The sequence below is a fragment of the Equus caballus genome, chromosome 28 (genome assembly GCF_041296265.1).
Source record: "Equus caballus isolate H_3958 breed thoroughbred chromosome 28, TB-T2T, whole genome shotgun sequence".
Taxonomy (NCBI): domain Eukaryota; kingdom Metazoa; phylum Chordata; class Mammalia; order Perissodactyla; family Equidae; genus Equus; species Equus caballus.
In genome coordinates this window covers 25,014,664-25,029,855 of record NC_091711.1, presented here as the reverse complement: position 1 = coordinate 25,029,855, position 15,192 = coordinate 25,014,664, and the positions used below count along the sequence as shown (strand labels likewise).

The 15,192-nt window shown below is 44.0% G+C and overlaps 1 protein-coding gene across 4 annotated transcripts in view; it reads right to left on the bottom strand.

Annotated features, from left to right (window-relative positions):
* Positions 1 to 15,192, bottom strand: part of PLXNC1 (plexin C1) — a 142,045-nt gene that overhangs the window by 45,463 nt on the left and 81,390 nt on the right. For all 4 annotated transcript variants that reach the window (XM_023631795.2, XM_070254487.1, XM_070254488.1 and 1 more), the window contains 7 exons: positions 14,503 to 14,682; positions 12,037 to 12,106; positions 8,335 to 8,538; positions 8,033 to 8,218; positions 5,393 to 5,495; positions 2,466 to 2,564; positions 2,059 to 2,162 (listed from right to left, as the gene is read on the bottom strand). In XM_023631795.2, the coding sequence (XP_023487563.2) occupies positions 2,059 to 2,162; positions 2,466 to 2,564; positions 5,393 to 5,495; positions 8,033 to 8,218; positions 8,335 to 8,538; positions 12,037 to 12,106; positions 14,503 to 14,682 (946 nt within the window). The remainder of the gene's footprint in view (positions 1 to 2,058; positions 2,163 to 2,465; positions 2,565 to 5,392; positions 5,496 to 8,032; positions 8,219 to 8,334; positions 8,539 to 12,036; positions 12,107 to 14,502; positions 14,683 to 15,192) is intronic.

Sequence of the window (15,192 nt, the reverse complement as noted above, 5' to 3'; positions counted from 1 at the left end):
AGATTCAGCAAAACGAAGCAATCACGGTAATGAAAAGCAAGGCTTTAAAAGTCAAAACCAAACAGCAAGGCAAAGAACCAGCACTGGGAGCGCCTTGGCCCAAGCAAACCTAGAATCTCCTCTGGGCCTTGCCTACTGTTTGTTGTCTGGTAGGTGTCAACCACCCAAGTTCTCCGTCCATAGCCCAACCTCCAGGCCTAGGAAATATGGCCCCTGATCATCAGCAAAGGGCCTAAGTAACACAAGGACTTATTTGAAGCCTAGAATGCATTTCTACTGGCATTGTCCTAATACGTTCCCTTGTTCTATCTTTGCTTAATTATTATAAATTCAATTTGAACTTAGATCTTCTTGACAGGATTCTGATAAATTTATGCTTGTTTGTCCTGGGTCTTCTCCTTTAACGACTCCTTCTGACTTCTCTGTTTATGGCTTTCCAAGCTGCCTTCAAGATCCTACATAAACCTGTGTTAAGTCAGTTTGGCTTCTTTCAACTCTTGGGATTTTTTCTTTTAAATGCTCAACTTGCAACAGTGTTCCTTTGTGTTCATCACTCTACCTTGTCCCTGATGACTGAATTTAGAAGATGGGAAAATTTCTTTTTCAGGCCACAGAATACTTTCTTTAGCACTCAAGGGCAATCATTAACTGTAAAAGCCCACACAGTACTCATGTGGACGGTAGAAATCACTGTTACTTTATTGCTGTTAAATTCTTAATGGGGATCTCAGATAGCTGGGAAATAGGACTCGAGATGCAAGCTTTGCTGAGGCCTTGCACAGTCATCCTCATTCAGGGAATTAACTCCCCTCCCCGGGCCATGTCCCGATGTAGAATTGGAGGAGGTGGCAAATGGCAAGTCTTGGTGCCTGGTACTCTTGGAGGATAAGTTTAAAAAAAAAATACAAGTGCAAAAAACTGAAGTCTTATTTACAGGCTTCTTGATTTACAACACTAAGGCTTGGACAAAAAAAATATGGTAGGTGTTTTATGGAGGTGTCCCAGCCTCCAGACACAGCATCACATATCGTGGTGTCCACTTCCAGAATTATTACGAAACTGGAAATTGCTTACTGCATGTGTCTGGGTTTCTGAACTCTAGGCTTCTGGCCAAAAGTTGCTGAGAAGCTTCTGGTAAGGTGATACAAGCTCTCTTTTGACCTGGAGAGATTTCCGGCCTTGCTTAGAAGTCCAAGTTTAAATATAATAATTAGCGTTGATGTGCTCTAGAGGTTGGGCCTCTCTGTGGTTACCAGTTCTGGATAAAAAGGGCAATATGGTGGAGCTGGGGTATCAGGATGTGGAGGTGATGATAAAGGAATGACTACACCTCACCAAAGACTTGGGAGGGTGAATGAAGAAGGCTGAGTGAGCGGGTGAGAAAATGGAGGTGTGAGAACAGAAGTGAGACCGAAAACCCAAAGGGTTAAGTAGACTAGACTTGGTGTCCTAGAACAAATTAATTAATCACTTCTTGCAGCTATTTCTACCAAATGAGGATGACATAAACGGATCGGCTACAGAACAACTGCTGAAGAGAACCATGAAAGCTCTACATCGCTAAAAATGGCTGTTATCAACTCAAATTCTACATATGTCTACTCTCCTCCCTCTCGGCCAACAGTTCTTTTCATTTCCAATTGAGAAGTAATAGTGAATAATCTAGTAGCTGCAATGTAAGTCATGCAGATAAACACAACAAATTGGCCAGCCCACAATTTATTGATTTTTAAATAAACCAGCTCGCTTCCCAGCTACCAATTCAGTTCTAAACTGGTAGTAAAATAAAGCAAAAATCATCACTCTGCACTTCTGCCCCTCCTAGGTTTTTGTTACTGGACAAAGAGTAATTGCCAGTGACCCATCACTGCTTAAACCCTAATCAATCCAATTAATAATTCCCCTCCTGCCCGCTCTGCTCAAACTTAAGCCATTATTTTGTACCAAGCGCATCCTCTACAGCTGCCTCGGAAGCAGACACCCATGTTGACAATAGCAACAAGCACCTTCATTATTATTCGAGACTCAACCTTAGGAAGATGATCAATGCTCTTTTACCTCAGGGAAGAAAGTTCTCAGAGCAAAATGTTTGTAGTCAAGGAAGGGAACAGTTCCAAAACTATCAACCACATCCAATTTATCCATCTGCAGCTCAGCAAAGCCTGCAAAACAGAATCCCAAGAGCAACATTTTAACTCAACAAACAATGGATAAGATCTTCTGCTGTTTTGTCTAACGCGGAGTACGACCTTGGTTTTCATTAAAGAAGAAACAATAGATAATTACTTGGTTGGCTGCAGAGAAGAGCTGAAATAAAACCCAGAGCCAGACCCAGACCCTGCTGTTCAGTTGGCTTCTACTATCCAACAGCTCTCATTACTGTGGCCGCCTCCATTTAAGGGTATGAAAAAAAAAATGACAATAAAAAAGGCTTGTTTTTCTACAAATAAAATTTTGGAGCCTACCGTCACGAATCTCTTTCCGGAGCTCGCTCTCCAGGAGCTCCAGCTGTTGGCTCTGTTTGCGACTTAACTCCTTCGATTTGTGCCTGGTCACCCCCACAGCTGTTGAGGAGACAGAGGAGCAGCATCAGATTGACATGCTAACTTACAAAACAAAAAGGAAAACGGAAAACCCACCTCCACAGTTCTTTTACAGCGAGAGAGACAGAGACAGAGGGAGAGAGAAAAAGAACAGCACTAAGAGGTGAAATGTATAAAAAGAAAAATCCCCAGTGAGGAGTCACTCTGAAGAGGAGGATGCTAAAAGCAACAGAAAAACAAAAAACTACTCATCTTAAGAGTAAAAACTAAATCAAATAACCTTCACTTGTAACCAGAGATCCCAGATGGCTGAAAAATAATGAAACAAGCCAAGTTTCCCTACAGCCACAGGTCACTTATATTGTTCCATTCTTTTTTTAATGTTTCTAAACATCCCTGCAGAAATAAAGTTGAGCCGCAAATGCAGAAAGAAACCACAGATCCACAGTTAGCCACATAAGCCAAACTTGCATAGATCAAATGGAGGGACATGATGAGTGGTCCACAGTGAACCCCTGTATCTGGATATTGCTTTTTTCTCCATTTCCTCTTGCTTCTAACTGTGCTGTAGAGGCAGTAAACCGAACAGGTTCAGCGCTTGGGTTCACGTCCCTGCTCTGCCATTTACTAGCTGTGTGCCCTTGGGTAAGTTCCTTCGCATCTCTGTGCCTGGCTACCTTTTCTTTCAAAGTACCTACCTCATTGTGATGTTGAGAGGATTACAACAAGTAACTCACAGAAAGCATTTAGAACTTATTTTTTAAAAAGTATACTCAACAATTGTCAACAATCATTATTGTTCTCGAAAGTTTTTCCTCTTTTAACAGAAATTTCATGATAATAGGACCCTGCTACCCGTATATGTAAACGATGCTGGAGGAAACAAAATTAAATACAGTTCTTCCCTAGACCACGTCACAAAATCAACAGTCTCACCTACAACGTGCGTTGTGCATCTTCAAGAAAGGGTGAGGCACGCGGTGATTCCCAAACTTACTTGACCATGGAACCCCTTTTTCCAGAAGCACGACTTAGGACTATGGTTCCTCAGGCTGCACTTTGGGCAACACTGGCTCACTGTGTGCAGGGGAAGCTAGCGGGCCACATCCATAAAGCAGTGAGCTTTTCGTGGCTGCAATCTCCAGGGAGCAGGGATGTTTTGGAGGTGGCAGGCCTAGGCCAGGTGTGTTTAGTGTTTGCACTAACGATGCAATTGATGGACTAAAGAGCACACTTACTCGAGCTGCTGATGACACCTGTCTTCCTGGAAACACGGTAAGAAGGGGAGGAGAATTTTAAAGGGCTTTGCAGATACCAATGACGCCAAAAGCAACATGTCAAATTGAGCCCACTTTATGCTTAAAGAGCATAAACAGTCTCTACAAACAACATGAAGGGAGAGGAATGGACAGCCACAGAACCCAGGAAGAGATGAGAGGTTTCCAGTAAGTCACAAAGTGGACGTGACTCTGTGGTGAGACTGATATATCTATGGCTGCTTCCTAGCAGTGGATTCTCAAAATGGAGCCCAGCATTTAGAATTTACAAGTAATCTTCTTACTCGAAGTCAGCACCAGCCAGGACTTTATGAAACTATCAAGCCCAATTCTGGATCCCAGATACATAATAGGGTGGACAACTTGGGGAGAGTATAAAAAATACCTGAAATGATCATCAACAGGGCAAAACAGGGTGTGTGCAAAATAAATTCATTCCCTCAGGCCGGTTAATCATACACGTACGTCTTTCCCTTACTGGATTGAGAAGCACCCAAGAGGAAGGACCAGGCCTTCACTCATCTTCTCCAGTTCCAGAGACTTGCACAGTTATTAGCCGTGTAACAGGTGCTCAATAAACACAAGGTAAACGGATGCAGGGATGGAGGAGTGAATGTGGGAGGAAGTGAGTATATGGAAGGAGACATTAGCAACTATAAACAGAAAACATCAGAAAGGCATTCCCTGTGTGAAATCAAGGAATATGAAGTGCTACACTAGTTGTGGAGAAGAATTCTTTTTTTCTAAGAAGACAAGAGGAAACAGGCTTAAAATGAAAAGGAGCTCAGAACTAGAGGTCACAAACTAAATGGCTACAGGACCATTGGCCTGGGTGGAGACAATAGGGAGTGGTGGAGACTGTGGCAAAAACCCAGTGAACACATGCCTTCTCTCAAGGGGCAGCTGCTACTCAGCTCTAGCAAATTGATACTATGGAAAAACTGAGATCCAATAATCCATATTTTCCAAATTTTCAAGAGATTTTTTAAAAATGTGAATTAGCAAATTTTAAAATGTTGTTTTAAAAAATACTGTGTGGGCCAAACAAAACACATCAATGGGCCAGATTCAGCCAGTGAGCCATCACCACGGGATCGCTGTGCTTGGATGAGCCTTGGCACGCTTTAATGCTTGGTACAGATCACACTTCTAAAATATAGTTCTACCAGGAAAAGCAGGGCTGGGGTGGGGGTGGGGGTGGTGTTTGGTGGGGGTGAGGAGGCAGGAAGAGATGACCTAGTCCTGGGAGTCCAAATCCCAGAGAATTCTGAGGGAATAACGTAAACAGGACATTGTCATCACAAGTCAAAGGATGGGGGAAGCAAAGTGGATGATATTTCTCAAACACCAAGATACCATCTTTGTAACCCAGTCTTTTATTAATGAAGCATCCTAAAAAAGGTTCAGAAAGCCCTCCATGCATACCTATCATTCCTTGCCCAAAGTTTTGATCTGGGTTTTCACCCATTAATACTTAATTGGAGCAAACAGGCCCTGGAAGCTGAAAGTCTGCCTGCCTGATGTGAGGCCCCAGGGAGTAATTTCTCTGACAAAATTAAACAGGGCACTTACCAAAAATGACAATCACTAGCAAGACGGGAAGCACAATCAGAAAATACCAAGGGGAAGGAACCGATTCCCGCTCCACAAAGAGCTCCAAGTATCCCAGTTTGACCTGATGGGACAAAGAGTGTCATTAGACCCCACCGAGTTGGGTACCATATTTATGTACACAGTTTTTTTCCCCAATAGTTTTCCCCAAGATACAAAAAGAAGTGATGAGCTAGTTAGGCTATTTGAGCTCAAGTCCCATCTCTGGGGCAGATTAGCTACGTAACCTTGAACAAATCAAGAACATTCTCTGTGCCTCAGTTTCTACATATGTCAGTTGAGGTGTGCTGAACTAGACCTAGAGTTTTTTTTTTTTTTTTAAATTGGCACCTGGGCTAACAACTGTTGCCAATCTTCCTCTTTTTCTTTCTTTCCCCCTGCTTTATCTCCCCAAACCCCCCCTGTACACAGTTGTATATCTTAGTTGCTGGTCCTTCTAGTTGTGGGATGCGGGACGCTGCCTCAACGTGGCCTGATGAGCAGTGCCATGTCCGCACCCAGGATCCAAACCCTGGGCCGCCGCAGCGGAATGCGCGAACTTAACCACTGGGCCACGGAGGTGGCCCCTAGACCTAGAGATTTTAAACTTTGGTCCTCTTTGCCCTGGGGGTTTAAAGAGTTGGTAACCTGTGGATGAGAAGCCCCCTTACCCTTCAACTAAGGAAGTAACTCGACTTTTCTCTCTGCTACATCTTCTGTCTCCTTAGCAGGCCTATTTTGAATGAAACATTTTGGGGTGAAAACCAGTCTGGCAACGCTGCTTAAGTGATGCCTGATGGCCTCTTCCAGTTTTGGTATCTTTTGGTTATACACGTTTTGTAAAACTTATACAGGGAAAAACGCTATATCAAATCTTATTTTTGCACGGATGTACATACCAGCATTAAGGCACATTTCCACACCCGGCTGCCCCTGTGGAGTGGAGGCATTGGAGCCAGGCAGCCGGAGCAGAGATTCTAGACCCAGAGAGCCCAGGTCCTAAATCTCAGCTTTGCCACCTGCTCACCTTACCAGCTATAAGAGCTTGAGTTAGTTACTCAACCATCCAGTCCTCACTTCCCTCTAAATCTAAATCAACGGGATGTCGATAGTGCCTCTTTGTGGGGTTGTCTGAAGACTAAATGCACTGTATCATTTACGTAAGTCAGCTCATGGCACTCCTGCTCAAAACCCTCCGGTGGCTTCCCAGAGCTCAAAGCCAAGGCCTCGCAATGGCCCACAAGGTGGCGAGGATCTGCTGCCTCTTCCCACTCCCTCCGTGAACTCAACCTCCTCAGAACATCCTCCTTGCTCCCTCCGCTCCAGTGCACTGGCCTCCTTCTTGCTCCTCAAATGCACCAGGCAGGCTCCCGGCTCAGGACCTTTGCAACCTGCGGTTCCCTTTGCCTAGAACTCTCTACCCTAGATAGCCCACAGCGCATTCTCTCTTCTCCTAGAGGGCCTTGTTCAAACGTCGTCTTCACAGCCCACCATCGTAAAGCTTGCCACGCCGCCCCCATGCTCCTTGTCCCGTCCCTGCTTCAATTTTCTCCATAACAATTGCCACCATGTAACTTTTTTTTAATTTACTTTTTATTTTTTTTATTTTTTTACTACCTGTCTCTTTAGGTCATCTCCATCAAGGCAGATTTTTTGGGTCTGTTTTCTTCTTTGCCATGTCCCCATCACAGCGTAGGCACTCAGGAACTACTCCACGAATGATGTAGAAGGCTAGCATGGATGCCTCTTAACTAACTTCACGTGTGGGAGCGCTTGTGAGTTTAGTTGTTGTTACTGATTTTAGAATTATTATTGTCTTCTTTACCACACCACAACAGGTGGACAAAGGGAGGCTCAGCAAAGCCAAGTGACTTATCTAAGGCCACACCGCTACTAACCGGTGAAGGTGGGACATGAGCACACATTTTTGCTTTGCCTTCCAGTCTGGTGTTCTTTTTTCTTGCCCTTTATCCAATTATTTATGACTCTAGATCATTAAGCATTTTTTTCAGTCTAGACTGTGCAGAGCCTCCTATGGCCTGAACACTATCAAGCGAGACTTCTAAAATGTTTCCTTTCCCAGTGGTCTCACATCTTTACTGTGGGACATAAATAGACCAGCGAGGGGACCCTCAAACATGTCTGGGAAGAGATTAATCGCAGTGAGTGTGACTTCACAGTGGAAGAGGAGCCCAGGACCCCCAGATCTTCTGGTCTCCACTAGACTCGAATGCTGCCCTGAGTGTGCTCAAGAGGCCTCCATTTGTGGTTTCTGCTAAGACATGTCACCTCTGCATTTGGGAAAAGAGTGACAGCTCATTCGTCAATGGGTCCAGAGATTCAGCTCGCAGATGCCACAGTCTAAATGTACGGCTAGAACAAGAGCTATCAAGCTCATTAGTATTATAGACAATGGGGTGTTCAACGCTTTGACATTCGAATAGGCACATGGATGGATGCTGCTGGCTATTTTGGAGGAATTATGCTTGGGCTTGCAATGCCAGCTTTGTTTATCTTCTATTTAAAGTGAAGATCTAAAGATTCCCGAGAGAGTACATTCTGGTTTCTGGTTTGGCCAAGGAATTACCGAAATAAGGTAAAAATAATAGATGGGTGACTCACGCGAACTTTCTCGGAGGAGCTGGCAATGCTGCTTGCAGCCGTGATGCCTTTAATTTTGCAGAGGATGGTGGTAAGATCTTGATTTCTAGTAATATTTTCAAAACTGCAATTTAATGGTGGATTTTTCCCACGGAAGAGAGTAATTTCAATATCTTTCTTGGAAATGTTGAAGTTATCATTTTCTTTCTGTGAAGAACAAAGAGAAGATGAAGAAATCAGGGCACATGCAGAAACTCACAAACATGAGCACACCTTTCCAGCTGGGGCGGGGGCCCGGCTCACACGAAAAGAGAGAGACGTACTTGAATTCTTACTTCCAATTCTGTGTCCCCCTCAGGTTCAACCCGATACCCTGCAAATCTGGGGTCCTCGAGATAGCGCAAGCTGCCACAGTCCAGGTAAGTGTCCTGAACCCTCAGCTTCACAGTGACATTCGGATGCACTTTGGAATTCTTTAAATTGGGGGCTAAAAACGTGCAGTAAGTCGCCATGCAATATTCAGGGACCTGAGGGAGAAGAAAAGAGCATTGTGACAACTTCATTAATGAATCCCAGCTCAGAGATTTAAGAGCTAAGTGACCTGGGCAAGTGAACTTCTCTGTGCTTCTGTTTTCTCAGCTGTAAAATGGGGCCAGCAATACATGCTACCCTTACAGGGTTGAATTAACCCTAAATCAAATTGAACGAGATGAGGGCTCGTTAAAATAAATAAGCGCTACATTAAATGGGATTATACATGCAAAAATGCTTAGGACAGCACCTGGCACGCAGTAAGCAATCAATGAATGCTAATATTATTATTAATATTTTTAGCAATAATGAAAGCAGTCAAAAGGTTATGCAATTGGAAAAAAAGGACGCAGAAAGGAGTCTAGAGAAAGGGGAAGACTTTGCACCAATGGGCCTGTGTGTCCTTCAAACCATCAAGACTGAGTCCCAGGAAGCCACGGGAAAGGAGGAAACATCTCTCAGCCAGGCCGGCTGCGGGCCTGCATGCTGCTGGCTGCATCACTCTCTGCTGGGGAACCTCCTGCAGCGCTCTGCAGAAATCACTAACCACAAAGAGGAGAAGGCTTTGCAGGCCTAACAGAAAATGGGAGCAATCAAAGTAAAAGGGACCATGTGTCCCCCATGAGTGAAGACCATGAAGACTGGAAACGAGGCAGAAAGTGGGGCCCACTTTACAGGTTTATTAAAAACGGACAAACAAGCATAAATACTGTCATTTTCAGGTGCAGAGAGACAGGCAGAGAAAGCTGGTGGAAAAGGGGAGGTGACAAATGTTTTTAAAAAAGAGCAACTGAAACTCGTGAAAACAAGTTTGTCAGGTGGAGAAGTTTTCCTCCTTTTTATTTTGCTCTCTTATACTGGATATTAGGGTAGGAAAAGGCAGTAGCTAGGAAATCTGATGCAAAGTGCTGAGATCTGGGCATTAAAACCTTCCTTCCTGGCCTGGCTTGGTGGTGCAGTGGTTAAGTTCACATGTTCCGCTTCAGTGGCCCAGGGTTCGCCAGTTCAGATCCCGGCTGCGGATCTATGCACAGCTTGGCACGCCATGCTGTGGTAGGTGTCCCACATATCAAGTAGAGGAAGATGGGCACAGACATTAGCTCAGGGCCAGTCTTCCTCAGCAAAAAAGAGGAGGATGGGCAGCAGATGTTAACTCAGGGATAATCTTCCTAAAAAAAAAAAAAAACACACCAAAAAAAACCTTCCTCCCTCTTAACTCCTTTCCAAACTACAGCCCTGAGTCTCTCATTCACATTTCTGGTGATAAGACGAAAACCACGAAACCCACTGCTTGCACCAGCTCAGCAGCTGTAACCCCATTAGGCTGGATTTTACTGAAGATGCCTTCTAAAAAGATTACCGCTGATGGGGTTGCCCTAACCTCATTATCCTCAACTCTCTAAATTTCCATACTAGTGACCAGCTCCCATTGTCTGAAATGCTCTTTTTCTCTAGGTTCTGAGCAGCTGCTTGGTCACCTTCCCAGGCCATCTTATTCTCTTTCAGTCCTTAAAATGAAGCTACTCTGCTAGATTCCATCCTAGGCGCTCTTCTCTTCTTCCTTTCTGCTCTCGCTCCCATGGTGTTGTTCTCATTCTCCCTTTAATGACAGACAATGCTGCAAAGATGATCCGATTCTCTCCAGCCCCACCATCTCCCCAGCACTCTAGAACGGCCCTACTGACAACAGCCCAATGGAATGCTCAGTCCGGAGGACCTGCTGACATCTCAAAGGTACCTGAACATTTGCATTAGCATCCTCATTGGTCTCCCAGCATCTTCTCCATTACTGACTCTGCAAATGATCCCACACACCATTGCCAAAATAATCATCACAAAAGTTGCCTATTCTCACGTCACTCCCCGCTCAAAGATCTTGCATTGCTCCCTGCTGCCTACAGAATTAAGGGCAAAGTTTTCGGTCTGACACTATCTTATGGCCCAGTGTAGTTTTCCAGCCATCTCTCTTACTCATTCCCGACACAGCCTCTAGATTGCAGCTGAGCAGAACGCACTGATACTGCCACCACAGGCTTGAGAGTAACCTGTCCTCGCCTCTCCATCTAAAATTGCCTCCCTGCTTCCACCTGTCCAAGTCCTACCCATCCTGCTGCACTCCGCAGACATTCTTCATTCCATCCATCTTTAATTCCTCTTTCATGTGGCATCACAGTGCCCTCTTGGACCTAACGGGGTTTCTGAGCTGGAAGGGAATCAGAGGACCTAGAACTTGACAACATCCTGTGCTCTCAAGTTTCAACCCAGTGGATATTTGCAATCTTCCACCATGAAAGCAATATGACTATCGCATTTATCGTTTGTCCTCGCACTCGACAAAATTATTCGCCCACAGTAGGTGCTCAGTAAGTTCCACTTGATTTAGGAGCAGCACTGGGGAGGTAGAGCAAGTCCACTCAAATCCAGGCAACGCCTCTGGTCAGAGGTTGATCTGCACGAACCATTCAATGGAATGTGTTCAGTTCACATCATGGAGATCTGGCCTGGAACCAGATACAATCAGAGGCTTGGAACCAGCTTTGAAGTGTGTCTGTTGGTGGCCGTGTGCACTACAGGCTGTAAGGATGACTTAGGAAGGCCTCCCGTATCTAGGCCTGAAGCCACACTGGTCCCAAGCAGAGGCCAGGTCTGTGGAAGCCTGCAGACCCATCAACTTCGGCAGGAAGTGGTCAGACTGGGCCCCAGAAAAGCTGCTACTCTCACATCTCTCATCAAAGAAAGAGAGAAAGGGGAAGAGAGAATGGGAAGAACATTCAGGAAGAGTTTAGAAGTGTACTCAGAGGCCCCAATCCATGTCTGAAAGCCATCATTTCCCCTCTTCCTCCTGGTGTCAGAAGCTTCAATCTGGAGGCTCCTGAGAGAGTGACAAGGCCCATGGGTGACTTGTGTTGGTGTAAGAACTGGGTGAGGGGTGGGGACCAGACCCCTGAGTGAGGAGACGAAAGGCAAGAGGAGGCAAAGTCAGAAGGAAGGGACCAAATTGGGTCAAAGAGACATGGCAAGAGAAGAAGCAGCATATGACAAGATTTCTGGGACGTTAGTGGGTCACTTAACCTCTGAACCACAGCTCTCTCTCTGCAGAGAGAACACTACCACCTACACTGCACAGAAATGTGGTTCTTTCTTTCCATCATCCTCAGCCACTCACGAGGCATGTTCACACATACTCATAAACATTGTCTCCTTAAAGTGACTTGCCACAAATCACACATGGAGGAGACGCCAGGTCTTGTCATACCAAGCTCATCTCTCTTTCCTCTGTGCCAAAACCTGAAACACTCAACTACAAGTATAAGGTCTTAATATTCCCACACTGGCACAGATGGTATATATCATGCAACATGCAAAAGTTTATACTATCAAAGGCCTAGAAATAAAACCAATCCCCCAAGATATTTTAGTGTGATGAGAACAAAATCATCCTTGAGAATATTATTACAAAGCAGCTAAAGACTTACATTTATGTTTCCTCTTACCTCATGTGAAATGATTAACTTGTCAATTACATCAAAATTTCTGCCCATGATGGTTATATTTTGACCACCACTGAAAGGAAAAAAGCAACAATAGGAGTTTCATGGTAAACACGCAGGTATTTTGTATGAACAAAGTTATCAATTTACTCACATTTAATATTGAACTCAATTATGTTTGAGAGCAAATTAGTGAATTTTAATTTCAAATACTGGACCATTTTAGAAGTCTTTTAAGGATACTGTCCACAAATTCATAGTTTTTAAGATATATAAATATAAAAATTCAAGCCAGATCCTGTTTTACTTCTAGGAAAATGCTCAAATTCTTTTACGGAATTTTGAGTTTTGTTGTGTCACGTTGCCACATATAATCAGATCATCAGCTGTACCTTGAAAAGGTTTCACTAAACAGAATTTTGTTTGATTGCTGTTTAATCTATATGAAGATTCTTCAATCTAACAATTTTCAAAATCAAACTCTCAACCTACCAATTATATTTTATTTAGAGAGACAGGGAACACTTTGGACAAGGTAAAATTATAAATGTCATTAAAAGTATAAATTCTTATTTCCTAAACCATATAAATAGCAGCTACGTTCTATCTCTCCAAAACCAAGCCAAAGGATTTCACACATTCTCGGCGCATAATCACATATAAGCAAAGTGGTCATTAGATGTGAAATAAACAGCTGCCCACAGATCTGGCTGCCCTAGCCCCCCATCCACGCAGGTCACCAGACACATTCCAGGGGACAGAAACTGGGTATGTCACCTCCATAGGCTGGCTGAACCCTTAATAACAAGACCAGAAGGCAGGCACAAGCGGGTCGGTCTGTGTAGGGCAGAGGGAAGACACTAAGCCTTGAACCTTCCAGTCATGAGGGGGAAGGGCTGAGCTGGCCTCAAGCCAGCCAATCACCATTACTAGAAAACCAAGCCAAGAGTGCTCTGCTGATAGCCAGACGGCAGAGCTGTGTTCTTGCTCAAAGGGCAGCCACCCAGGAGCACCGAGAGACAAAGGCTCAGAATGTCACAGGTGACCGGACATTAAGAAGCCTCTTATTTTATGGCAAAGCAGAACATGGTGGTAGCTCAGAGCACAGCACCGTGGGCCAGAGCACCTGGGAGCCTGGGAGAGTGGTTTGACCGTTCCATGCCTCAGCTTCCTCATCTGGAAAAGGGGCTCCCCATAGTAGACCTCTTTGGCTTGTGAGGATTAACTGAATCAACAGATGTAATACACCAGGCACATGGGGAGTGCCACACCAATGTTCGCTTGTATTTATAGGAAGGATTTAGACCCAGAGGGGGGAATACCATGCTAGAGTCTTGGTTTTAACATTTCAGTGTTCCTCATGCCACTGTTACGGGCTGAATTGTACTCCCTTCTCAATTTTATGTGTTGAAGTCCTAACGCGCAATACCTCAGAATGTGACTGTATTTGGTGACAGTGTCTTTAAAGAAGTGATTAAGGTTAAATGAGACCATTGGGGTTGGCCCTAATCCAGTATGACTGGTGTCCTTATAAGAAGATGAGATTAGGACACAGACACCTACAGAAGGAAGACCATGTGAGGTCACGGGGAGGAAAAGACGGCCATCGACAGGTCAAGGAGAGACGCCTCAGAAGAAACCAACCCTGCTGACACCTTGATCTTGGACTTCTGGCTTTGAGAACTGTGATGAAATAAATTTCTGTTATTTAAGGCACCCAGTGTGTGGTACTTTGTTATGGCAGCCCTCGCAGCTTAATATATCCATCTCTCATTTAATCTTAAATAAGAATATTAGAAGCGATTTTCCCTTTTTTTTTTTTTTTACAAAGCGTCATCTGTAGTTTCATCTAGATAGTACTTTGAAAATTAGCTTCACGCTGTGTTAGGTGAAGAAATATCTTTCAGCCATATTCTAAAACCTGAATGTGAATTTAAATTCCACTAGGAAGAGAATTTTTTTCCTTAATAAATTGGATTCATCTGGAAGAGTTTATTTTGGAATATCCATCTCTCACTTAGGGAGCATCTTTGAAATTTAGACAGCTCCTTATATTTCCCCCAAAGAATTCAAAACAGCTTACTCTAAAGGTTATAAAATGAAAAATGTAAGAAAGAAGAAGCCTTGCGTCATGGGCAGGAGTGAGACGTAGTAAAGAGAGTTATTATGTATCTGTATCAGAAATCTAGGCTAAGACACTTACTGCAACCGAACAAACATTTTAACGTGAGTTCCCTGGCAGCCACAGTTAAGAGTAAAACAGGATACGCTCATAATGTTCACTGTGACAATGGGAAGCAACCTGCTTGTCAGATATGAATTTGTTTTCTAGGAATAAATCCTAAGAGGAATTCTGTGAGAGGAATTTAGATATGAATACTATTTCTACATTTATTTGAGTGAAATCCGATCTTTATGCATGTGACCCTTTTAACCACAAAGAGAGAAAAACATGAATCTAGAAAGTACCTGATCCAGGTGGTAGCAGGAAATATGAGGGAACAGTGGGGCAGAGCAATATAAGACAAGGGTCCCACAGAAGAACAGTTCCCGCCATCGAACTGGATACATACATCTTTCATTTCTTTTCTGCTTGATGGAAGAGAGAATTTCATATGGGTGTCATTTAGCACGTGACTAACCTGTATCCTAGAAAGGATAGAAAAAGAACTCTTAAGTCACACAGACACTTAGCACAATTGATTATGCAAGGTGACAGCATACGAATTTCACTTGAACTCTAACAGTTCAGGAACTATCAGAACAGCTGCAGGCAACTGCTGATTAATCAGGGGCCACTTACCCAGTCTGGGTAGTATTTGGGGCGGGGTTCCTCTTTCTTTTGTGCATTTTTATCTTTTCATTTGCATTTCCCTTAGAAGTGGGGGGAAAAAAGGAGATGTAACCCTTGCCCTTAAGAAGCCCTAACAGAAAGCGGAACATAGACTCGGCCTTGCAGTATATTAAGGAATTGTCGTCAACCATGTTGAGTATGATAAGGGCACTATCCTTATCTGTTAGACATATAAGTTGAAGTACTTAGGAACGAAAGGTTCTGGTGTCTGGGATATGCTTTTAAAAAGTCCCAGCCAGCCCCCTTCCTTCCCCTCCAAAAAGGAGGAGGAGATAGATGAGACAAGACAACACGATGAAACAAGG